Below are 26480 nucleotides of genomic sequence, written 5' to 3'. Positions count from 1 at the left end.
CTTTAAAACAATCGCCTTAGGAATCTTGTTCCTCCTTCCCGCTATCAGAGCAGCTTTGCCAAATTACAAATGTCAACAAATCATTGCTAAAAATAGGTATTTATTCAAATTCATTTCCAATTTCCTTTAAGTGCTTGGATTTTGAGGACAACAGGACAGCTTTGTTTTTAAAAGCATACAGGAGTTGACGATACAAAGTTATCTTCAGCAGTGTTTTTCCATTAAACAATAGATACCACCCATAGAAGGTGGTCTGTACAATAGTTAAGAACATTCTGCACTTGCTCGTTTGAATTTTACCCATCATCAGCATGATCACATGTAACAGTGAATAACACAGCACCGGTTTGATGCAAAGTGCTTCTAAAACCGGATTTGTATGTTGCTCTCTTGCAGTCTAAAGGAATAGTATTTACACCAATTCGAAATGCTAACATAAGTTGCCTTTTGGAAAATGTGCTTACATTTGACCACATGCCAGAACAAAGAGGAGTATAGCTGAGAATTATGAAAAATTGGGATTAGATCAGTTTAGAAGCAGACATGCCAGGTGTCTACAATTGGCACGGATCACATAGCAAATCCCTTTTTTGCTATCACGAAGTCAAGATGCACCAGTTTGGAACACCACCTTTGAAAAGGGGTCTGTTTTGGCAGCCTTCAACTCCCATTCAAGACATAGGTCAAAATGCTGCAGTTTTCAGAAAAGCACTGCTCTGGTATTAATTCCCAGGCTACAGGTTACTTCAAGACCCAGTTTTATCCCATCTGGACACAAGATAACAATACCACTGGTTGCTTCAATATTTTAATTCTCAAACTGAATGCATCACAGCTGGGAAGATTCACATTTTGTTGAAAGAAGATAAGAGATGTCATCTACAAGCAGATTCTCGTTTCTCCAACTATATTTCAGAAAGAAACATCTCATAGAAATCAGTTCTTTCAGCATAAAAAGCATTGAAAAGTCTTTCTGCAGTAGAAACTGTATCTTTCCTTGCTGCTAGTGGGAGCAAACCTTGAGCAGAATGAATATATATATATCTCTATATAACAGCAGCTTTTATGTATTTAATTTAGTCCAAGGCACCTGTAAAAATACTTGCTGGTGTGAATCTGAGCGGGCTAATTTGCCCTCCTGTATGATTTTGGCTGGTTAAAAATGCTGCTGCTGCTGCTGTTTTATTTGTCCTTGTTTACATATTATGAATTGAAGTTTTGAGCAGCAGGTCCTTCAACAAACAGTAAATAAAAGCTTGATGAGAACCACCTACTATTCAGCACATAATGCTACTGATGTCATGGCAGGGAGGGGAGTGGGGAGACCACATTTGAGAAGGGGGAAACTATTGCATAGATTTGCTCAATTCTTCCAAGCTGACAAGGGTAATATGCCTTCAACATATGTAATACTGAGCGTGGTAGACTGTTGAAAAATGTTCAGGGTGGATTCCAATACTGTCCTTCCGTTTGCAGAACTCCTATGAACAGAAGGAGAGTTTTTGCTGGTTGCATATTTCCTCTGCAGTCCCCATTGCCTCTCCCCCTGCTCCAGATGGTTGTCAAATCCTCCGGCAAAGTGAGAGGTGGTGTGATGGGTCACAGGACAAATGGGGAGAGGTATTTGGCAAAACTCACTCTCCTCACTCCTCCGTTCACAGGGCCAAAAACCTTTCCACAAGCAGAAGAACAGCATTGGATACAATTCTTAAAATCAAACGTTGTTAGAAATCCTGATTTGAAGTCAATTAAAGGCCTACAATTTCCATGGCCATTTGAATACAACTTGGAAGGCAACAAGGGCAAATTGCAAGATGTAAACAAGGCAAGAGTAAATCTGTATTTTCAGTTGGGGCGTGGGAATTCCCATATAATGTGTTTACATGATAAGGCGGAGAGGCACCAAAAACTTCAAGCGGATTATAAACACCTGTACAGCAAAAGCAGGGATGATCAGCAATGGGCCAGTTTGTAAGAAAACGGTTAATGTGCACTCACAATGTTCCCAGGTGAAGGTATGCAACATTTTGGAGAACATTCTAAAGAGGATCGGCATGGTTTTCAACATTGCTCAGTGACTTTTTTTTTAAAAAAAGAAGACCGCCACTATATCATATACTCTGAACTCAAGATTAATTTTAAAAAGTCATGCAAGCTAAGGTCTCTTCCTTGAAGAGAGGTTAAAGAACACTTTTACAAAAGTATGGTCAGTTTCAGAAGACCTATACCAAAACATGCTTGAAAGGACTCCATTGTCTTTCTTCCATTGTCGCCACACAAGAAAATCCCACCTGGTGTTGGTCCACTGAATCATTGTTCTAAAGACCTTTCGATTAAATCTCTCTGCTGATCACTGTTACTGTGCATATTTTTAAAGGTGGGCTTGCAACATACCAGACTGATCTTGCCCAAGGTATGAACGCTAGTTTTGCAACCTCTTTCCATAAAACAGAAGGGGAATGCAATTTTAAGGTTTCCCAACCCCAAATAATTCTGATATGTAACAAATGTTTTACAGCAGCTCTTCCTGCCCCCTGCCCACCCAAAATCAGATAATGTAATAATCAGTGCGAGCAGGACCACAGCCCCAGTTCTCTGCCTGGGAAGTATCTTGACAGTAGAATTAAGGGGCATATTCCAACATCTCCTGGAAACGCAAGGACAGAACTGGTCTCATTTCTTCCTCAGCGTCATTGTCAATTTTACATTTTATCTGGAATTCAGCGTATTCAGTAAACACTCAATAATTTAAAATATTGAAGCATTTTAAACACTAAAGTTTCCCTCATCTGCAACTCCTGTAACGATCTGCATGCACACAGACTGGCCATCAAAAGAACTTCTTGGCTGCAGCTTCTTGTTGAGTCCTGCACACAAACAGAAAGGGGAGCGCAATTAGCAAAACCAAACGCGGGAAGCCTTTTGCTCATTTCAGCAAGGCGGTACCTCGTTCAGATCTAGGAACTTCAGTTCTAGTATTCAGAGCAAGAGTGCAAACATCAGCCAGAGTGGTACAGCACTAGTCTGAGCTCCCTCTTTAATGGGCTAAGACTAGAAGCAGAACAGGCATGAAGCACCCCTCCAGCTGAGTCTGAACCAACTGAGTCAACTCGTCAGACATGCAGGCCCAAGTGTGGTTAGGGCTAAGCGGAGTTTTCAAAATTGTTTCAGGTTCTTTCAAATAATAATTAAAAAAAGCTTTGTGGAAGTGTGGCCATTTTAACCTACTTTATTTTGCACTAATTTTTTTTGGCCCTTTTGGGGACAAACTAGCTACAGCTGTATGTAGTGACTCTGTTGTAGAACATCCTTGAAAGTAGGAACTTTGAAGCAAAGAAGGGATGTGTGGGTGGGTGGGGAAAGAGAATGATGTTTAACTCTTCCTGTGCAAGTCATTTCCCCCCTGAAACTCTCTGTCCTCCACAAGTTTGGAAGTGGGGTGGCTGGAGAAATGGCTCCCAAAAGTTGTTCCCGAATTGCACAGCAACTATTCCCCAAGGGCATGCTGCCCAATCAGAGGAGACAACAAGACTATTGTTAACACAGCTGCCGTGCAGTGTGTTGTCTAGCCTGCAAAATCTTGTCCACCTGTGTTCCACAGAACTTGGCACTTCTATCAAACATAATCTCCATCTGTCACTTGCCCCCAGAATCAGGCCTGCAAAGCCATTTGAAGTGGCCTGCCAGCCTCCTCTCCAATGCTGCAGCCAGCCAGGAGGAGTGTCTCTTTTTTTCCTCCATATCCAAATTAGCAGAGAGATCATGCTTGCCATTAACTTGCATGGGGAGCAGAGGGGAAGGAGGACACGTCCACCTCAGAAACAGCAGGTGAGAAGAAAATCCTGTCCTTCCCCAGCAAGAATCCCATTAGGGTCCTCAATGGGGTGTGGGCTTCTCCACCCCACCCCACCCCACCCCACTGGTTTTGGGGGCTGCAGCCTTCTTCCACCTCCACAGAAGTATGCATGGCAAGGATGTGTGGCTGAGTGTGGTGTGCACAGGAAGGAACTACAGGCTCCGTGGCCCTACATCACTGCTGCCATGCAGTGTGGTGAATGCAACACTCGAGCTGGGAAGCCACCCCTGCCCTAGGGCAAGAAAAAGGTGTAGGCCAGGCATAGGCAACCTTTGGCTCCCAGATGTTTTGGAACTACGACTCCCATGATCCCTAGCTAACAGGGCCAGTGGTCAGGGATCATGGGAGTTGTAGTTCCAAAACATCTGGGAGCCAAAGGTTGCCTATGCCTGGTGTAGGCAGTGCTAATCTTAAAAGCTGACATGAGAGAAAGGGCGATGCAATTGCTTCTTTGTCCTGCGGAAGTGTACTTTGAACTTTTGGGAACCCTTGATTAGAGAGGTATGTTATTGGGAGTTGCCAGGCTTCAGTTGCCAATGAGATGCTTAACCTAACAGACTCAATACTGGACATGGACATGGGTGCATAGCTTTCCTACTGCGGAATTTAAGGTGGGGTGGCACAATTATCTTAGTTCATGCTTTAGGATGCAGACTGGCTGAGGAAAAATAGCCCAGACTCCTGAAATATGGAAGACAATATAATGAGGTGGTTAAGATCCTGGAAATGATGGTCACAAAAGATAGGGAGGATCTGTGCACAAACAAAGAAGAGACTCGAGAAGAACTGGGCAATTCACAGTGAGCTTCAGAGATTTGAAAAGCAGTCAGAGGGGTCTCACTTTCAGAGTTTCACTGAGGCTCAACACAGCTTCAGGGTGGTTCTTATTGAGCTGAGAACTTGGAGGACAAGAGAGGGTGGCTCCCTGCGGTTGGGCAGGGGACCTGAGAAAGTGCATTATCTAATCAAAGATAATGCGGGTTGTGGAAGGGATGTAGAAATCCTCCTGGTTTGGGTGGGTGCTGGGGATCTGCAAGACAGTGTGTTTAGGGGGCGTGCATGAATGAAAGCGTAATTCTGATTGGCTAATGGGCCCCCTATTTATTCCTGGCATCTTTTGGATTTGGTCACTCGTGCTGGTTTTGAATCCCCCTCCCACCCGCCGCTTGTTTTAAGGTGTTAGCCTGACATTGCTTTGCCTTTCTAGGGGTTGCCTGTATTCAGGGGCCCAGTAGGAATTTTGCCATCTGGCTGATTGGCCTTGCCATTTGGTTTTTGCCTACTGCTAAGCAACTTGTTAGGTTGGCGGTTAGGCTTTTGGTTAATTAATTTGTTGGAGGAGGGGTGTGGCATCTACGTGCCGACCCTCTTCTTAACATTGCTCCATATAGAAGTATTCCGTTAAAGGAATCTTGGGGCTTTGTCTCTCGTCCTTACATCCCCGCCAAATGGTGGGGCTGGGGGGCCTCTTTACAGAGACTGAGCCTTGGGGAACACTCATGGACAAGAGGGGGGAATGTCTGGGCACAGCTACCTCCTCTCCCATTGGGTGTTTACTTGACTTCCCTTTACGGAGCTGGTCCTGTCCAAATTGGACAGATGGTGATGGTCCTGACCCAAGTGGTCAGATGGAAATTGGTCCTGTCCCAAAGTGGGGGACAGATGGTTTAACCAAAAGCCTAAGCCAACACTCAAATAAATAATTGTAATGAAATAAAGTTGTGGCCAAAATAATGCCAAAAACCCAAACCAAAATTAAGTGTCCTGGTGTGAGTTATTTGGGGGGATTTCGGGCATCTTCGTCACGCAAATTCCAAAGCACCTATGAAACTCTCTCTGACACTGCAAGGAAGACCTTGGATGGCAGGGTGGAAAGGGAGTTTTGGCTAGCTACCAAGTCACCCTGGCACCAATGACAGGGCAAAGCCTACCATCTATTTCATTTTATTCAGACAAGAGGAGGTTTTTACACCTTCCCCTCTGCAGTTACTGATGCCTGCTTAGGAGGGACTGTTTTGCACTTCCGAGCCACTGAATCAATTCTATTCCGGCATGATGCATACAAAACGCATTCCAACTTACCTATACATGATGTAACCGATGAACAGTAAAGTCTGGACTGTTACAAATATAAAGAAGTGTGTTGTTGATAAACATGATGGGAACTGTGGCAACTCTGGACATTTAGGTTTTTCATTTGATGGCTAAAAAGCAAGAGGGAAGAGAACAATTTCTCAGCAAATGCAACATGCAGGAATAAACTCAAACAGGCATTCTTTGTTTTTGTAGGGAATGTTTTCCTTGTGCTTCCATGTAAGAGAGTGCAAGGAATACTTGTGAATGTACCAGAGTGTTGGCATATTCACAGGAGGTAACCAAGCCTACTGACAGGCAGAGATTTTGGGCATCACTCTAGAACTTGAGGTTCCAGAGGGCCCTTTGGCAAGACAATTTTCTCACCACCGCTTCATGGCTATTGCTCCCAATGTTGTTGCTTTCCCTTCATCACTCTTACATCCTTGCTGGCCATGAAAGAGTCCCTGTGAGCAGGTGGATGACTGATAATCCTCCTGTTCATTGCTGCTGTCAGTTCCCTCTGGGCCAGGGGGAAAGGGCAAAAAAGGAGGCAAAGAGGCAACCACGAGCAGCAGCAGGGGCCAGGACTTATTGGCAGTGGGTCTCCTGCAGAGGGGTGAGCCTTGACAGATGCTCTTTCATGCCAACACCATCCAAAAGAGTGGCAATACAGTATAGGTTTTTACAGGCAAATGTTGACATTTGGATTTTAGTCTTTAATCTCAAAATGACTCAAGACAGCCCTACTATCAGAAAACAATAAATACCTCAAAATTGCTTCAGAATAAAAGTTTGGCAATAAAACCTGTGAAGCCTCAAGTGTCTCATGCTATGCATATTCTCTCTCTCTCTCTCTCTCTCTCTCTCTCTCACACACACACACACACACACACACACACACACACGAGAGAGAGAGAGAGAGAGAGAGAGAGAGATCCAAGAAGCATGCAAAAATGATTGGACAGGGCCACCAGGTGAAAAAAAGAAGAAGAAAAGTTGCATCACCATCCCAAGCATGCTTACTTGGAAACCTAACTGAATGTCAATAGGAAGTGTGTGCAGAATTTCACATGCACAACCCTGGTCTGACAGCCTCCTCTGGAGCCTTGGTGGGCTTCTTAGTGGTTCCAAAGCTTTGGAGCCAATCAGCATTGTCACCACCTTGGATCCAAGCATCTATGAGGTAGCGATCCTTGCCCTAGTCAGTTGCCCAACCCACCCTAGCACCCTGCCAGGCCTTAAAGCACTCCCTTGGTAGCATGCAAGCAGACACAGTGCAGCAAACGGCTTCCGCATTTGACAAGAGACTGCAGTACCATGTTCCTCTGGACGAGATGTTCGATGTCCCTCTTTACTACATGGAGATGCTCCTTGATGTCGTTGAAGTGCTGGGTTGATTCATAGATTCCACCAGCAGAGGCAGGATGTTGACTACCACTGACTAGCCTCAGTGTTTCTCCCACAGAGTTCCTGGAAAGAGACGGAAAAAAAAACCCCAACCCCATTCTCAATAGTGATATTTTTGCCTCCCAAACAGAGGTTCGACCTCCTCCCCAAAGGAAGCAAGCTGCGCTAAGAGAGGATCAAAAGCTTCTCTAGCCTCCCTACAGCTGCAAAGCTAACAGAGGCAAACACCTCTCTTGGCACCATTTGTTTGGTCCACCACTTGTGAGAGTCAAGGAAGAGAGAGACAAGCTAAGAGCAAGCACTCCATTCAAACATTCCCTTTGTGTACCTCACCTGATTATTCCCATGTATGGAGCCAAGATGCAGCAGATGGGAGTGAACAGCCAAGGGCGAGATTCTACCATTGCTGCTGCCCAATCCAAGGAAGGAAGGGTTAAAGGTCCCTTTTGCTTGTGCTGTGTTTCACATAAGACAGTACACTTCACTGGCTGCTCAAGATTGCCCAAGTCCAAGCTGCGGTTTGAGTGTTTGCTGCTGTTCAGGGGTGCACACCTAGCTAGCCTTGTGTGTTGTCTGACTGTGGAGAGCCAATCAGACACCTGCCCCAAATCAAGGCATTTTAGAATAGGCATCAGGAAAGACCTTACACTAGCCCAGGCATAGGCAACCTTGGCTCTCCAGATGTTTTGGAACTACAACTCCCATGATCCCGGACCACCGGCCCTGTTAGCTAGGGATCATGGGAGCTGTAGTTCCAAAACATCTGGAGAGCCAAGGTTGCCTATGCCTGCACTAGCCCAACAGTTATTTGCATTTCATAAGGGGTGGAGATCCTGTATGTACCCAGATGTTGCTTAGAGTCCAGCTCCAAATCTGGCTCCCTGCACCCCAATTTTATTTGGCAAAATTATATCAACTCTCTTCAGGTGTAGTCCTATACACGACTACCCAGAATTAAGTCCCATTGAGTTAAATGGCACTTACTCCTAGGTTAAGTAGGTTACAGCCTTGAACAGCAGCACAGTTGACCGGGTGGAATAATTTTTTTAAAAAAGTAAAACTAAAGTAAAAAAAACCCACCACTCTTTAGTAATGAATTCTTAAAAAGTATTCTATTATTCTACTCTGCAGATGATGATGCAGCTATGCAGTACGTGTTTCAGTGTCAGTCTTCGGCAACCTAGGTAAAGGTAAAGGGACCCCTGACCATTAGGTCCAGTCGTGACCGACTCTGGGGTTGCGGCGCTCATCTCGCGTTATTGGCCGGCATACAGCTTCCTTCCAGGTCATGTGGCCAGCATGACAAAGCCACTTCTGGCAAACCAGAGCAGCACATGGAAACGCCGTTTACCTTCCCGCTGTAGCGGTTCCTATTTATCTACTTGCATTTTGACGTGCTTTCAAACTGCTAGGTTGGCAGGAGCTGGGACCAAGCAACGGGAGCTCACCCCGTCACAGGGATTCGAACCGCCGACCTTCTGATCAGCAAGCCCTAGGCTCAGTGGTTTAACCCACAGCGCCACCTGGGTCCCCTCTTCGGCAACCTAGCTGTCTGCAAAAAAATATTTTGTGGCTGTCGCAAGGCTTACAACTTTGTTCCAAAGACTGATCTGAATCAAAGTCTCCCAAAGCTTTGAATAATGTCAAAACTCTAAGGAAGCTAAAATCTGTTGCAAGCAGCAGAATATGCTTTAGGGATAAGCAAAGATTTAAAGACATGGCCCGTGATTACCTTTTATATGACAAATTTCATTTCCCGCATGCATCAATGCAATACACAGAATTATCTTGGAATAAATTCATTTTCTGCTCTTACAGAAAAGAAAATTAAAGCCACAAAAAGTGCAGATGCTGTAACTGGTGATATTAGAAATCTAAACTGATTGGATAAGGGAGGCAGGCCTGTTTCTTAATCAATATGTTCATATAAGTTTCTTGTTGTGATGCCTCTTTCCAGTTGCAAAGAGGATTAGCATCTACAGCGACATATCATCATATGAATGATAATCCCTTTCATTGTTAACAGAATAATCAAAGTCTATGCCCCAAATTTGCTTCTATTAATTTACTTGAAACTTCACATTTGCTTGGACAAAAGATGATTTCACAGCAACTCTTTGTTCTGAGACTTGCTCTGTAGACTTTAGTAAAGCTCTTTATTCAGCCATATAATAACAGTGATTGCAACTTTACTTAAAAGTAAAGAACCGATTCAAATCACTGCTTTGTGTAAACATTCAAACACACTGGAAAGCTCATCTTCATTTAAGTGTTGCTGTGCGCTGAAGTTAAGGATAAACGCTTCATGTTTTAAGCAGGCATTGTTAAGACGCAACATTCGCAGATATGAATGATCCATTGGTTACCAGTTGCATAAGATTTAAATTTGTAAAACATGGAGCTGAACTGCCTCCTGGATCCCAGAAACTTGTTTAAGACAAGAGTTGGGAACTGGCCCATCAGATGTTGCCAGAATCACAAATCCTATTAGCCCCAGACAACATAGCCAAGAGCCACAGGTTCCTCAAACATTGGCTCGGGATTAGAATACTGTTTTGGGAAACCGAGGCTCAAAGCCACCAAAGTCACCGAATGAAAAATCTCTCTTGGCCTCATTTACCCCCCACAATTGTTTAAAAGAGAACTGTTTACGTGCCACGTGTATATTGTACCAGAAAAATATAGACTGTTACATGTTTAGCAGGGAATTCCCAGGCTTAAGATAGGGTTTTTTGTTTTTGTTTTTAAAAAAAGATTATAATCAAGAGACTCATCCACTTGTCAGTTACCAGAAATGCAAATGTTACGGATCAAAAATCCCAGTAAACACTCGACACAGAGCACTTTATTTCAACAATGCTCTGGTCAAAAAGGGAAGCGGACCAATTTCTTCTACATAAGCCAGAAGTCTTTTCTAATGAAGCGATTAGGAAACATACAAATCTTGACATGAAAATTACAAGGACAGTAAGTCTTTCCCCCTCTGGCGATGGCCACAAAGGCCAGGAAGCTGGGGGTTGGGGGATACTGATTTGTTTTTGCTTTGTATCCGCAAGACATTCTTTAATCTCAAGCTGAAAATATTAAGATGATGTTACGCAAAAGCTTTCTTAATAAGTAGTCACTAAAAAGGCAGGCTTCTGATGCTAACAAGGAAATCTAATTTACTTGTCCAGCATAAAGATTTGCCAAGAATATTAAAATAAAAGCCGTCCCCAAGAAACAAGGGTGAAAATGGAAGTACATTCTATAATCTTCATTCTATAAAAGCTGACCTACTTAGGCACACTGAAGGAGCAGTCCTTGAACCATTAATAGCGATAAATGTTAACGGTTCAAAGCCGTTGCATGAAGATTGCAAGAAAATTTCCTCTCTTGTTTTCAAACTGAACACAGGGGCGACACAAGCTCACGGGCATTCTGGTGGGCAGAGCCCACTAATGCAACTGTCAGGAAACAACGCTTGGGCGAGTGCTTACTCTGTCCAAGAACATGTGTCGACACTTGGTACATCTCCCTCTGAGAGTGAGAGGCAAAAGCTTTAGAAGAGGGGTAGCCAATGGGGTGTCCTCTAGGGTGTTCTAAACTACTAACTCCCATCATCCTTGACCATTAGCCATGCTATCGCTGCTTTAGAGTGCTCCATAGGTGGGACTGCATAGAGGGCACGAAGGCCACACTTTGTCCAGCAAGGTAGATTGCACTCATTCACATGGTCCTCTCAACTATCAGCCCTAAAGCTCCCCTCTTGCACCAAAGGACCTTGTCACACAGCTACTCAAAACTCCACTGCCAGAACTGTCGGTTTCGCAGGCCTACCACCTGGAACCCTCTCCCATTTTATCATCATAAAGCGACCTCAGTTTACCCAAACACATGCTATTTTAGGGGGAAACTCTACAACCTTACTGAAACATATTTGCTCACATTTCAGAGTCCCCTAGAAGTCTGTAAATACATTGGGTGCTGCATTGTGTAAAATGCTTAAGCAGTGAACAGAGAAAAAAACGAATAGAAAGGAGCCCTACACAAATAAACAGAAGGTAACGAGGCATCCTATTAGGCAGCTTGCCCAGTATAGTGCCCTCCAAATGATGTTAAACTACAACTCCCATCAGCCCCAGGCAGCATGGCCAATGGCCAGGGATGATGGGAGCTATAGCCCACAAAACATCTGGAGGGCATCAGGTTGGCTGCTATTCCTTTTTTAAAAAAAGGAAGCCTAGAAAAACATTCTAAACCCTCTAAGAGAATGCAGTGGTTTTACAGAAGATGTTTCTATTGCCCTGCTGGGGCAATAGCCAGTCTGAATGGCAGAAATTCTATTTTCTGTTGTCTTCTTGCAATAATGTGGCAAAGCATTCTATTGCAAAATAATATCGCAGTAATGGATCGGTGGAGGCAGGGTTTGCCTTGGCGGCTTCTGAATTTCGAGCCAATTTTCTACCTTCTTGGTAGTGTGATAAATAAGTTAAAACAATTATTGTGTATTATTACAGTGGAACCTCGGTTTATGAACACCTCGGTTTATGAATTTTCGGTTTACGAACGCCGCGGACCCAACTGGAACAGATTAATTCACTTTCCATTACTTTCAATGGGAAAGTTCGCTTCAGTTTATGAACGCTTCAGTTTATGAACAGACTTCCGGAACCAATTACACCCATGCTTCGGGTTAAGTACGCTTCAGGTTGAGTACTCCGCGGACCCGTCTGGAACGGATTAATCCACTTTCCATTATTTTCAGTGGGAAAGTTCGCTTCAGTTATGAACGCTTCAGTTTATGAACAAACTTCCGGAACCAATTGTGTTCATAAACACTGTACTAATTTTCTTTGTTCTGCTGCCATTCATGGTTGCAATGATAAAGGCTAAGTGAGCAAAGATAACACTTAAGTTATTTCTCAAGCGCATTATGACGAGCAAGGAAATCCCAAATCTCTTTGGTGTTGTCCTGTTGCACCAGAGCAACACTTCAGTATATGCACCAGACAACATGAAGCAAAACTCAGAAACAAACTGGGGGTGGGTGGGTGGGCTTATGTCCTCTTTTGTGCATGCACTCTTACTTCATTTCTCTGACTTGTCTCAGGACCTCCTCTTGAGTTCTTACAACATTATCAAGCTCTTGTTGAGAGACCTTAAGGAAACACAGAAAGAGACACAAACCCAATACAGTTAGTGAAGAACGGCAAAGAAGGGGACCTGAGAGACATGCATGAACCGCGTGCTTTGCTTGCCTGGCCTGGCTGTGCTGGGCCACCACTTCCTCTTTTGGAAATCTCTTCTGTCACTGTAGAGACGTATCTCCTCTGCTCATCCAGAATCATGTCCAACTGCCTGTTGAGCTGCTTTATTTCAAGATGAATTCTATTCTGGCCTTCGAAGATTTGCCTAAGCTCACGATCACTCACAGTCTCGTAGAGATCATCCGCTGAAAAAACAAATAAGAAACAAATTGAAAGGAAATTCTAGGTATACGTTATCAATTGGTCACAGCCAGGAATTCACTGGTGCAATTATCACTTCCCCCTTCAAACATTTCCATAGCATTTTTCTATGCGCAAGCACTATATACATGTTGTGTGCAGTTTTTACAACTTACATTATTTTATGCATGCAACCGCTCTGAAGTTCCCTAATTTAGCCCCAGTGAGCACAGATGAAGCTGAAGGAGACAGGGCTTAATTGCAGCCAACTTTGCTCACAAAAGAGCAGCAGATAAATCTGCAGTTGCCCACTTGCCACATTTTGAAGAGCTTTTAATTTGACAAGAGCATGTTCAGAACATGGCACATCAAAGAAGAAAGCACAGTGGAATTATTGGGAGGGATTAATGCTTAACAACTGAATCCAATATATGCCAACTCAGAAGCAAGCACCACTGAGTTCAATGGAACTTACTCCCAGGTAGGCAGTACAGGATTTGCAGCTTGAAATGAGATTTTCAAAACTTAAGGACAAGACAGAGACTTCTCCCACAAACTTTATTCTGATGAGCACATGGCCCATTGGCTCCTAGATCTTTACAAGATCATGGTTATTTAGAAGGGAACTTTGGGGAGTGGGGACAGAGAGAGCACCCCATGAGATGTTTTCCCAACAGCAAACAGATTCTTCTAAACATTTGATGTTATACAGTGTTCTAAATATACATTATTAATCTATGCAATGGAGGGATTTAAACTACTGATTGGGCATATAGCACAAGGGCATATAGCAGGAGTTCACAGGGTGGAGAAATATGCAAAATTTTGTTGCGCTGCAAAATGAAGCATTGTAACCAGGCACCTCTTCAAATTTCATATGGCTCCAAGTGTGGGCAGCTCTGGAGCTAAAGCAATTTCTACCTGTTTCTCGGGCAGACAGTGGCCTGGTCTGCTCATTCCATTAAACCATAGCTAAAATAAACCAGAAATGAATGTCAATGAAATCACGCCGAGAAATGAGCCTCAGTTTAGCTTGCTTTGTCCAAACCCGGCTTGTGGTTTCCTTCCCTCCAAACCATCAGCAGAATGCAAAGTTTGTTCTTGGTTTCCACTCGTGGCTGGCTTGGAGAGAAGGAGGTCATGAACCCAGCTTTGGATGACTGAAGCTACACTTGCTTACTACACTGTGCAAATGAAGTGACCATTATTGTAGCAGGGTGCACAACCATACCGCTCAATCATTAAAAAATCATAGCTTATTTTTATTATGGTTTAAGGAGATGTTACCATAGCAGATGTCTAACAGCATATCAAGATGAATGCATCACAAGAAGGCAAATATTTGAAACCGAGTCATCCCTCTTCCCAGTCACCTGGCCACTCACTAGGCTGCCCTTGCATGTCAGGATGCTCCTTCTGAAATTCCTCCTTCTTTTTGTCCAGCTCTTGCTGGAAATGCTGAAACTCTTCTTGATATTTCTCTTTGTCCTTTTCAGGAATTTCTGCATCGGGGGGAGGCTATAAAACCAATTTTAAGAGAAATTTGTTTAGAAGGACATTCTGAATGTCTCCAGCAAATATCTTTGGTATTCTGCATCCAGACCTACCCCTACCATTAACAGCCAGAAAACTTAGCATTTGTTCACATGACTTTCTCCTAATGAACTAACAAACCCCTAGTATACCACTTCCCTCTGGCCTGTTCCCACACACTAACAATCAAGCATGGACCAATATTTTTAAAATCATGCTGACCATGTGGGCAGATGGTACAATTAGAAGACCACACCCCTCTAGCCTGCATCCAATCAGTTCAAAGCAACAGCCACATCTAGTTCTGCATTGCATTCTCACCCACATTGCTCTGGGCAAGCAATTTCATACCAACCACATAGGACCGTGTACATGCATTCAAGCAATCGTGGTTTTCCAGCATCCCAATGTGTGTTTTTGGCTAGGCCAAATCAAGACACTGCAAAGTTTAAGGAAAGGACTTCATAACCAGCGTGTCATCACTGGACCCCATCAAATTCATGAATGTAATATTCAAATATTGATGTCAATGACAGCTCTTCAATCATTAAGGCTTCAGGGTATTCACCTTAAAAACCTATATGGAAGCGACTTTCAGCTAAATAACTCTACAGCAATTCTTTTCTCCTTATCCAAAGGCTAGGTATCATTAACTGAAAGTAGAATTTAAGGTAATACATTAGAACTGAAGCACAAATTGGCATATAGTTTGCAGAAGGGTGATGGCTGCCAAAACACCATTATACATAAAAAGAACGAAGTGCCCCCAGTTGCAAGCCAAACATTCATCTTTTGTTTCATTGAAACACTCTTCACACTGTGAGAGTGAAGTATTATCCAGTGCTGACATGAACGAGGAAAATATATTGAGGGAAGTAATTTTTATTGCCCAAGGATGCCTACCGCATCTTTGCTAGGCTCCGTCAACTGGAAAGTCAGGAAAGACAAGACATCATGGTCATCTGGGTAAAAAAACAAAACCCAAACACAGCAAGAGATTAGCTCTGATTGTTCCAACACAGTAGAATGACATCCGTAAAAGTTCATCTCTGCATCTGGTCCACTGCGTGACCAGCAGTACCACACATTAAGATTGCTGAGATGCATCAACCTGCATTGCAAGGCTGACCGCCAGCATCTGGGGCCCCAGAGAGCTGACTGTGGCAGACTCCAGCACCACGGCACTTTCTAAGAGAACTTTGGGCCTGTATTTCCTCAAACAACCATCTCCCTGCTCCTGAAGCTCTTGGTGCTGAGGATCTTAAAGGACATCAATGTGAGCCTCCATGAAGTTAAAACCAGCACCCTCCTAGACTGGGCACAGTGCTATACAGAAGCCTTCTTATTGGAGCCAATGCTCTTGATTCTATCCCTCTCCATCAGGAAGAGAAACTCACAAAGGAATCTCTGCCCAACCCCATCCACCAATAGCACTGGTGTGTACAAGTGCCATGAACCAGAAGCGATTCAACCAAATCTAGGGCAACGAATTGAACTTCTACATCCTTGTCTGTTTAATTCCTTTCTTCTGCAGACTTCCACAAAGCACATTAGCATCAGGTGCCAGTCATGGCTGCTGATTCTCTTGTTACTAAGCTGGCAGACATTTCACAATTTAGCAATTATTAATTTTCCCAAGGGAGAGCGGAAGAATCTTTGCTAAAAAGGAGGGAGAGAAGGTATGTCTTGAGTACTAAAAACCACCTGCAAGTCCACCAGTTGCTGCAGAGATCCCAAAGTATCCATTTGAAGGAAGCACCATGTTTTCCACTTTGGCACAAAACTCATAGTCTTCTTTGTCTGGAGTAAATCCATTGTTGATCAATAGCTTTGAGAGAGAGAGAGAGAGAGAGAGAGAAGTTGCCTCATACAGTGTTTGACCAATTCCCCGTGTAGCCCATATAGGTCTTTTCCAACTAGCAGAAGCATTCTGAGGGTTTCCCGCCATTGAGATTTAGTAGAGATGCTGAATGTATGTCAATTACAGTGGAATTCCTCTGGTACCCACTCTCAAACATATGGTACTTCCAGTTATATGAGGAACTCATTGTGATGCCCAAAGTCAACTAGCCTGCTCCTACATCTTCATCTGTGTAAATTATGCAATAAAATTGTAATTTAAAACACTATTTAACTTTTCATTAATTAGGGGTACCATCTAATGTGTTATTTCAAGCCTATAGTGCAGCTTATTAGTTAAGAATTCCATTCTTTATACCAAAAGGCACAATCAATGATAATAATCCCTAGTTACCTTGCAGTCCTTACTATGAACACAATCAATACAGTGCACTTTTTTTCCAATGCTGCACCCAACTTCTGTTTCGCTTTGAGAGGGGGGAAATGTTGTTCTGCAAGATGCAACAGGCCAAACTATAAACAAATTGAATACAAACTGATTGTACAAACTACCTGGGCCTCTCCTAACCCCAAGGACACACACATCTTGCTTTCATTAATCATCTTTCCCAGCTTTTAAAGCCCTAAGGAAGCATGCCTGCTCAGAGACTGCAACAATAAAATATGCACACAGAAAAGTATAATGAGAGGAATATAATGAGAATTAAGAGTACATACAGTCAGTGTCTTTTGGTAGTATGTGACCTTTGCTCGAACAGGGTAAGGTTTGTTACGAAAGTCTCTTTGACACGACGCCAAGGCTTGTGTGGAACCATCACTTTAAGAGGAAAGAGACAAACTTTAAAACCAGAAATACGGTAGAATACACACAGGTGTGCAGAGTTGACACCATGACTAGAATAAAGTTCAAGCGATCTAATCAAGAAATGAAATACCTATCATAATTTCCACTAATGAATGCTCTAAGAAGAAACATGCAGGAAAAATCTCCTCTTTGCCAGGAATTGAAAGGGGTTTAAAAAACCTAGTTAAGATTCAGGGAAGCCTAGCTACTGTTAGCCATGATATGAAACCTGGCACCATCTTGATTTGTTTTTAGGCATGAGGTTAAAAAAATAGTTCTATTCACCAGGGCCTTTGGAGCTCAACTCTGCATATTTTAGTGGGGTGGAGTTAGATTGGATTTGCTGCTTTATTATTACTTTTAGGTTATTTTTACCCTTGCTTTCATATCCGTTTTTAATGTTTCTCAGTTCATTTTTCTTTTTTAAAAAAACACCCTACTCATTAATAGTAATAATAAAAAATGACGATATCTGCATCAGTGCACAAGCAACACTAAAACGCTTAAAAAGAAACAACTTTATTTAGGGAATCCCAAATGCACATCCAGTTTTTGCTCATTTTAGAACATGCTGCAACCCTCTGTCATTGCACAGGATGAAATCAAAATGAAAGCAAACAAACATAATTTACTTAAAGAATTTTCATCCTGGTTTATAAGCCTTCCAAATATCTTTTCACAGACAACTTACTTTTGATGGTCATAATGGAGCTTGCCATTGTTGCCAACAACGATCACCGCTGGGTTGTTTTTCTGAGGGGGGGAACACATATCAAGACAAAAGCCTCTCTCAAAAGTGATTTTTAAGTCTAATCCGGAACTCATCTAACTTGAAAGGTGACGCTGCTCAGCAACGTACAGTAAAAAACTAGAACAATGCTTCTGTGAAGTTCGGGGTCCTGGATCATGCACTAGGAAGTAATCTGAGGCATTATCAGAGTCCAAGAACACATTGCAGCCAGGCAAAAAAGCACTTGGGGTGTGAACCAGAGACAGTGAGGGGCGTGGCCTAGGGAGAGGGGGTGTGGCCTAGGAAGTGTTCAGAGAGCCAGTTAACGCAACTTTTCAACTGTGTGGAGGGGGGGAATTGTTTCTGTTTGTTATTATTGTATGTATTTTTGTGTTTTTATACTGTAAACTGCCCCATGCTCTTCAGATGAAGGGCAGTACAGAAATTTATTACATAATTACACTTGATATAGACTATTCATATCTTATCAGAGAGTAAACAATGCCAACTTGAAGCATTAGTATTCAGGAGTAAGAAGATTAACAGTAAAAGGCATTGTTCAGAAGTATGCAAAGAGCTAAGGAAATCTGGACAGCTTAACATACAGCTGGAAAAATCAAAGTCAAGGACTTTTAAGACTTGGTGCGATACCACTATCTCTAACAAAATAACTGAAATGTTAGAGAAGAAGCCAAAAACCCCAAACAAAACCTACCAATGAAATAGCTCTTTATATTGGGCCACACCTGTTCAGCAAGACTTGCCAACATGAATAATGTCAGGTGGCTGAATGAGGCCCTTAAACCTTTTTTAAAAAGCAACTAATTTTTTTACACAAAAGTCTCTACACTTCATGCAAAAGGGGTGCTAATTCAGAGATTTATGCACTATAATAGTTTCCCCAGTGAACAAGTTCCCACTTTGGCTGTGGCAAACGAAAGGGTCAAGGTTTTGTTTTAAAATCACAGCAATGCAATTACAAATAAATAAATAAATCATTTTATGTTTGCCCCAACATGCTATCCACTCTAACAATATATGATGGGATAGCATGTAAATAGTTAAATGATCTTCAAGGAACCCAAGCATTTATTTCCTCCCAATCGTTTGAACAACTGTACTGATACAGATGTTCATGGGATCCTGTGCTAAGATTCCACTACTGGCAACAAGAGAGTTTACGCACCTGCTCTGCAAAATATATTTTAGGTGGCAATTCTATGGCAAGTCATTAAATTCAGTAGTGCTTCCAAGTGCGAACTGGCTATAAATTTACATGTTCTGCATCAACTATCTTAAGCAATGGGCATCTAGAGTCTACAGAACCTCATACAAAATAGGGCTACTATACACACTATTAGAGAGCTTTTATTTGCTGTGCATATTATGTATGGCTTTCCACTAACCTTCGCATCGTTGTCAAATGAGTCAAAAAAGATGCCAACTCCATTCCAGTTATCTGCTGCTCCGAAAACAGGACCTTCTAAGCCTTGTTCTTCTGTAAACCAGACTGCCTATTTAGAGAAATTCAAATCTAAATTTTAGGCCTCGGGTTCATGCAACCGATTTGTCTGCATATGCAACCATTCTACCTACCAGTCCATCAGCTCCTACTCGTCCTCTCCCTGTCACTCGGAAGGTCACTTCAATTTCCCAGTATTCAAATATAGACTTGCTTTTTGTCCATACTGATCCCCTCTGACTTTTTAACGATGGAGTTATTCTTATCTGATCAGCACTGGGTATAGCATCTAAAAGGAAAGTAAGAAACTGACTTTTAAAATCATCGAGTGTTTCAAGAACAACTGCTGCAGAAAAACACACCCCACTGGCTCCATTTGCAGAATTTATTTTTGACAACTGAAAATTACATGTGTTTCCTCCCACTCATATTCCAAACAGTGAAGGGCAGCCTACATGGTGCATCACCAGTGCCCATAGTTTATCCTCACAACCACCTGGTTAGACTGAGATGACTATGACCAAGCCAAGACTGAAATGGAGAACTATGACACTGATGATATTTAATGGTGAATGATCAAGTCAACACTACAGTGTTGCAGTGGAACATTGTACAGTGCCTTGTACAATGAACAAGGGCAACTACCACCTGATTGTAAAGCCTTTGATCAGAACATTTCAAAATACAGTACTGCTGCTCTCATGGATATTGTCTTCACATGTTGCAAATTTAAGACGTGGAAGGTTTTGCTCTTGTTAGAAAGTCTGAGAACCCCTAGTTTGAAGTCAGGCACACATACTGCAAGACTCTGGCCTCAATATTCAGAATCTGGGCCATATGTGAAGATGTGGGGTGCTGGGCAAGTTTTAGAATTAAATGAAGTGGCATTACAAGTTAGGCCGGTCGATGAAGATAACCATGTGCATAAGCCATGCACATCTACATGAACAAACAAAAGTCAGAAGTCATTTTTAGGGGGGAGGGAATAAGGCTCACATTTGTTTGCCCTGATGACCCTTCTACCTCTTTGCTACACCACTGATTAAGAACATTTAAGAAACCTCATGAAGCAGCTTAACACTGTCAGAGCAAATGATTTCTATAGAACTTTAAAAAAGAGCAGATTCATTTCTTATCTGTCACTGAGGCAACATCCGGCAGACAAAAGGAACATGGCCAGTTTACTTCCACTCTGGAGACCCATCATTTTGTTTCAATACTTGTGGGTCAAAGGCACATAAGCCAAGGGAATCTAGACCCCAATGCAAAGAAACTAGAAAGGTTTCAGCATGTGGTGAATCAGAACAGTGCTGTGAAGATCCTAAATGAGGGCATTTGGGGCACTGAGTATTTAAAAATAAAACAAAACCACAGCACACATGATCACAGTTGTGCTCTGTAAAAATACAACATGCACAAACATCCTTCCCTATTCCAATATTATATTCCACTATAGAAATAAGTACTTTGCAAAATATATTGCAAAACACTAAGCATCTTGTATTAGCTGTAGAACCATGTCCCGTTCTGCCCAGGACGGTTTCAAGAAAACAGTGTGCAGATATTTTGTTTGTTTTCCCTAATTCATTAGCAACAAGGCTATTGTGTTAAGTCTGAGCATTTCTTTAGTGCTTATTCAATCAAACGATCGCAGTATCAAAAGTTATTTGCTTCATGTTTCAAATGTTGGTTTAATCAATGACAGAACAGTCAACATTAGAACAAATTGCAGGCAGTGAGGCTGGTAAATTAGAAATAAAGACAAAAAGAAGCCGCAGCATAAAACATGGATTAAGACCAAATTAATCAAAACTCTTATCAGACTAAAGTTTTTATTTTAATATATTTTATTAAAATGAAATAATTATCAGAAGGGGGCAGAGAAACAGGTGCTGCTGGACACAGAAAAAATTATAAGCAGGCCTCTCATTTCTGTCACTTGTGACACATCACCATAGCTATGCAATGGTTTTCCATATGGCATTTCTAGAAATGCTTTGACTAAAACAAAGAAAGCAGGCAACCGCATGCGAAATTTCAGTTTAAAGTAATTCACATGTTCAATAAAAAGAACGTATTCATATATTTAGACCATCCTTTTGGCACCTGCATCATGTACTGAGTTAGCAAACTAATGACAAGTCACACATTGAAATCTGAATTTACAACCTCAAGACCAAACACGTGTTAGCTACGGAAAGTCACTGAGCTGGGATCAAGTTGCTAAAGCAGGCCGCTGAAAGCAGATCCCAAGATTCTAATATGTTAATTAGGACCTAGTAAGGAATACCTGCAGCCCTCCAATCAGTAGTCACTATTACCAGCAAGCATAAAAATGATTTCTGTCCATTAGACACACTTATATGAGAAAAATCATTTAAATTGTAGGTGTTGTTGTTGTGTTGTTTAGTCATGTCTGACTCTTCATGACCCCATGGACCAGAACACACCTGGCACTCCTGTCTTCCACTGCCTCCTGCTGTATGGTCAAACTCATGTTCTTAGCTTCGAGAACACTGCCCAACCATCTCGTCCTGTGTCGTCCCCTTCTCCTTGTGCCCTCCATCTTTCCCAACATCAGGGTCTTTTCCAGGGAGTCTTCTCATGAGGTGGCCAAAGTATTGGAGCCTCAGCTTCAGGATCTGTCCTTCCAGTGAGCACTCAGGCTGATTTCCTTAGGAATGGATAGGTTTGATCTTCTTGCAGTCCATGGGACCCTCAAGAGTCTCCTCCAGCACCATAATTCAAAAGCATCAGTTCTTCGGCGATCAGCCTTCTTTATGGTCCAGCTCTCATCCATAAATCACTATTGGGGAAACCATAGCTTTAACTATACGAACCTTTGTCAGCAAGGTGATGTCTCTGCTTTTTAAGATGCTGTCTAGGTTTGTCATTGCTTTTCTCCCAAGAAGCAGGCATCTTTTAATTTCATGACTGCTGTCACCATCTTCAGTGATCATGGAACCCAAGAAAGTAAAATCTCTCACTGCCTCCATTTCTTCCCCTTCTATTTGCCAGGAGGTGATGGGACCAGTGGCCATGATCTTAGTTTTTTTTTATGTTGAGCTTCAAACCATATTTTGCACTCTCCTCTTTCACCCTTGATGCGGGTGGTGCTGTGGGTTAAACCACAGAGCCTAGCGCTTGCTGATCAGAAGGTCAGGGGTTCGGATCCCTGCAGCAGGGTGAGCTCCCGTTTCTCGGTCCCTGCTCCTGCCAACCTAGCAGTTCGAAAGCACGTTAAAGTGCAAGTAGATAAATAGGGACCGCTCCGGCGGGAAGGTAAACGGCGTTTCCGTGCGCTGCTCTGGTTCGCAAGAAGCGGCATAGTCATGCTGGCCACATGACCCGGAAGCTGTCTGCGGACAAAAGCCGGCACCCTCGGCCTATAGAGTGAGATGAGCGCCACAACCCCAGAGTCATCTGCGACTGGACCTAACGGTCAGGGTCCCTTTCACCCTCCTTAAAAAGTTTTTTAATTCCTCCTCACTTTCTGCCAACAAGGTTGTGCCATCAGCATATCTGAGGTTGTTGATATTTCTTCTGGCAATCTTAATTCCGGCTTGGGATTCATCCAGTCCAGCCTTTCGCATGATGAATTCTGCATGTAAGTTAAATAAGCAGGGAGACAATATACAGCCTTGTCCTACTCCTTTCCCAATTTTGAACAAATCAGTTATTCCATATCAAGCTCTAACTGTAGCTTCTTGTCCCACATGGAGATTTCTCAGGAGACAGATGAGGTGATCAGGCACTCCCATTTCTTTAAGAACTTGCCATAGTTTGCTGTGGTCAACACAGTCAAATGCTTTTGCGTAGTAGATATCTCACTGCAATAAAGTGGCACAGGGGGTAATGACCTGAACAAACAAGGGACAGAAAGAGCACCTTGCTTGTCAGAACACATTTAAAGAAACCTATTACAGAGACATCTTCATGGCTTACCTAAGCACCATATGGTGTGGTTTATCTCATGGGAATGAAAGATTCTACTAATCACCTACTGTGGAAAAGCAGCACGACAGTGTAAACACTTCTGTAAAAAGAAATACGCTGCTCCATCAGCAAGCTATATACAGTATGCTAAAGTTCTTAAAGTGGAATGAACACATAATAGCATTCAGGGACAATAAAGTATTACAACCTGTGCCTACATGCTATAAAATTGGGACAGAGGTTAATAAAATCATGGCTCATTACGAAGGAGTGCAGGAAATAAAGGCTTGCAGTTTTCTTGAGGAAAGTTAGAATGGAGTTTCTGCTCAAGTCACATTCAACAAGTCTTTACGCTTGGTTACAAAGGCTTGGGGGAAGGGGTGAGGAAAGGCCTGTACCAATAAGACCATAAAATAAAACAAATGGAGTAGGTGACAGGTATTCACCAACTGAAAGATGAGGTGGCAATGGTGTGCCTGTGCCTGTAAAGCCACGACTCCCTACCCAAACCTTGTAATTCCTTTAAAGAGAAGCCAAATCACCTCTGTGAAGCACAGTAGTGTTGCTATATAAATGAGCAATAGCAGCAGGCAGAAGTGTGTGCATGGTGCAGGAAGGAGAAAAGGCATGCATCTAGCTGTAGCCAGATGTTGCTGGATCTCAACTATCTTTCCTGACCATCGGCCATGCTGCCTGAAGATGGAAAGAGTTGTAGCCCAACATATAGAGGACCACCGGTTCCCTGCATCCACTCCAATATGCAACAGGTTTGAAAACAGTGGTGCCAAACTTTTCATCCTCATTGCATTCACATCATAGAAGACTTGATGCATGACAAAAGTTTATGAAATTAGCCATGGCGTGGGGAAAGCTTGCTAGAGAAGGTTTCTTCTTCTTATTCTCACATGACACTAGAACTTTTAGCTACCCACTGAAGGTGAATCTTGGAAGACTCATGACAAGTTAAAAAAATGTACTTCTTCATGTGATGCATAGTTGGAACTATGGAACTTTCTCCTACAGGAGACAGCAATGGGCACCAAGTTAGCTAGCTGCAAAAGACAACTGGACAAACGCACAGAGGATAAGGCTAAGAATGGCTAGAACCACGGTGGGTACGCTCTGACTCCAGGGACAGAAACAATGATGCCTCTAAACACCAGCTGGTGGGAACCACAGGAAGAGAGTGCTCTTGTGCTTGAGTCCTGCTTGCAGGTTTCCCACAGGCATCTGGTTGGCCACTGCGAAAACAAGATGCCATACTAGATGGGACTTTGGCCTGATCTAGCAGGGTTCTTATGAGGGTATCTATGACAGCCTTGGATTTAAGCACCAGGCAACCAGGAAATGCATGCAGACATACACACACACCCCAAAGGGAATCCCATGCAGGAAAATGAGTGGACTGGTAGAGAAAGGGTGGAATACACCACCGTCCACAACCAGTATTTTAAAAAAAGCCTCCTCCTTCTTCTGAAGTGCTGTACAGAATTGCAGCACTGTCCCACCTCTGTCAGCACTCTACAGGCGTATTATACATATACCGTGTGTGTGTGTGTGTGTGTGTGTGTGTGTGTGTGTGTATATATATATATATATATATATATATATATATATATATATATATAAACAGGCACACACACACACATATTAATGTTAGTAATTTTGGATGGGCATAATTACAAGGCTCAAGTAGAAGGCCAATAAATATCATCATTGCTCTGAGCAGCAAGCATTGCTTTCGTTATAGGCGCTACAGAAAGTGTGTGTGTGCGTGCGTACAGCAAGACTTAACCAAGCACTTAGGAGCACTCAGCTAATGCTTTACTAGTGATCTGTGTTTCCCACCCCTATTTTCTCCCAAATATGCGCTCCTGCTAAGAAGTGCCTTGGCCGAACAGACTACGCTTTCATCTATCTTTCAGCATTTTGAGCAACTTTCTTAGCACTAAAGGTAGCGGACCACCTTTGGCCCACTTTACCTACTGCTGATAAGAAAGCAGCAACACAGGGGAAACCCCAAAATACCTGGGATGAAGGGAGAACAACACATAACCTCCAGCCATATGCCTTGCTTTCCCCATCATGCGCATGTGGAAGCTTCTACTACCTGTACTGTACTATTAAGGGCGAGGGGAGAAAGTCCAGAAGGGCCACGTGGCAGACCTTACAGATAGAGAGGTCGGGAAGCAGACCTCAACGCCAGGGAGGCCTCTCTCTAGGGTTTGCAACTCCCCCCGGCGGAGTCAACTTTTTCTTTTTTGTGAGGGCGGAGAATCTGCGGGACCTGCGAACCCCAGGCGCGCGTGGACAAACCGCGCATACTCAGAGAGCGAGGCAGTCGCACTCTGCACGCGCTCAGGAGCCCCCTCGCCTTTGCGGCGCTTCTGCTTCCCGCAGCCGAACCCCCGGGCCTGACGTGAAGCCGTTGGACCCCTGGCGCTCCCTCCCCTCCACCCGCGGAGCCCTGCCCGCCGGTACTTACTGCCCGTGTGCACCCAGAAAGGCACAGACCCGTCCCCCTGCACCAAGTGCGGCCCCTTGAAACTGTATTTGTACTCGAACCGCCGGTGAGGCGGCGCGGAGCCGGCAGCTCCGGCGTCTATCTGGCCGGAGGCGTCTGTGGCGGGGAGGAGGCGGCCAACGAGGCAGAGCAGGGCTGCTAAAAGAAACCTCACAGTCGGGATCCCCTTCTGCAACCACACCGCCGCCATCTTGGCCCCAGCTGCAAGCAGACCCGGCTCGGCCAACAGGGCGCTACCTGATTGGCCGAGGCTCCCGGGGGTGGGCGGGTCCTGAGCGCGGCCAGCGAGGCGAAGAGCGCCGCGCCGGGTGGGCGGCGCCTCGTTTTATCGCCCCGCCCCCACTGCGTATAAACCCACCCAGCCCCGCCCACAAGAAGGGGATGCGAGGGCGTTGTGAGGCCACGTGGTTTGAACAGAGTCCCCGCCCACTCGCTACCCTCGCTTTAAAAGCCCAGCAACCGTCATCGCCTCATTATTTTGTGGCGAACGCTTTTCACTTACGTAGGTCTTGTTTTGTCCCCTCCCCCCCCTAATCAAATATCCATGAATCTCCTATTCGTGGCAGAAGCAATTTAAGGAAGGGTCTAGCCCTGATCCTAACATAACATAATCCCTCAATTATAGCCTATACATGACAGTCCATTGCCTTTCACTTTTTCATGATACCTTAGAATCGATCCTAAATAAAAGGAAATTAAAGGGTGATCAGTTAACACAAGCAACACAGCGTTTTGCCACCCGAATTAATGACGCGAGTTCATGATGAAGCGCGTATAAATTGATTGCAAAATGAAAAATCTGCAAAATCTATATGGTTGATAT

At 43.5% G+C, this 26480-nt stretch overlaps 1 protein-coding gene across 2 annotated transcripts; it reads right to left on the bottom strand.

Moving 5' to 3' along the window:
* Window positions 1–80: 80 nt before the first annotated feature.
* LMAN1 (lectin, mannose binding 1) lies at window positions 81–25866 on the bottom strand. 2 transcript variants are annotated; one of them, XM_035100622.3, is made up of 13 exons: window positions 25619–25866; window positions 19332–19486; window positions 19142–19249; window positions 17697–17758; window positions 16879–16978; window positions 16006–16129; window positions 15205–15263; window positions 14142–14286; window positions 12580–12773; window positions 12409–12479; window positions 7249–7402; window positions 5939–6060; window positions 81–2867 (listed from the first exon to the last, which is right to left on the bottom strand). In XM_035100622.3, the coding sequence occupies exons 1-13, from the start codon at window positions 25845–25847 to the stop codon at window positions 2831–2833; spliced, it is 1560 nt and encodes a 519-aa protein (XP_034956513.1). In that variant the 5' UTR covers window positions 25848–25866; the 3' UTR covers window positions 81–2830. The 2 variants fall into 2 exon arrangements, with proteins under 2 accessions (XP_034956513.1, XP_034956514.1); XM_035100623.3 differs by having other exon boundaries at window positions 14154–14286.
* Between the last annotated feature and the right edge of the window lie 614 nt (window positions 25867–26480).

The sequence above is a fragment of the Zootoca vivipara genome, chromosome 10 (assembly GCF_965207765.1).
Source record: "Zootoca vivipara chromosome 10, rZooViv2.hap1.1, whole genome shotgun sequence".
Taxonomy (NCBI): Eukaryota; Metazoa; Chordata; class Lepidosauria; order Squamata; family Lacertidae; genus Zootoca; species Zootoca vivipara.
Note: the sequence above shows the minus strand (reverse complement) of the source record. Positions and strands in the feature narration are given on the sequence as shown.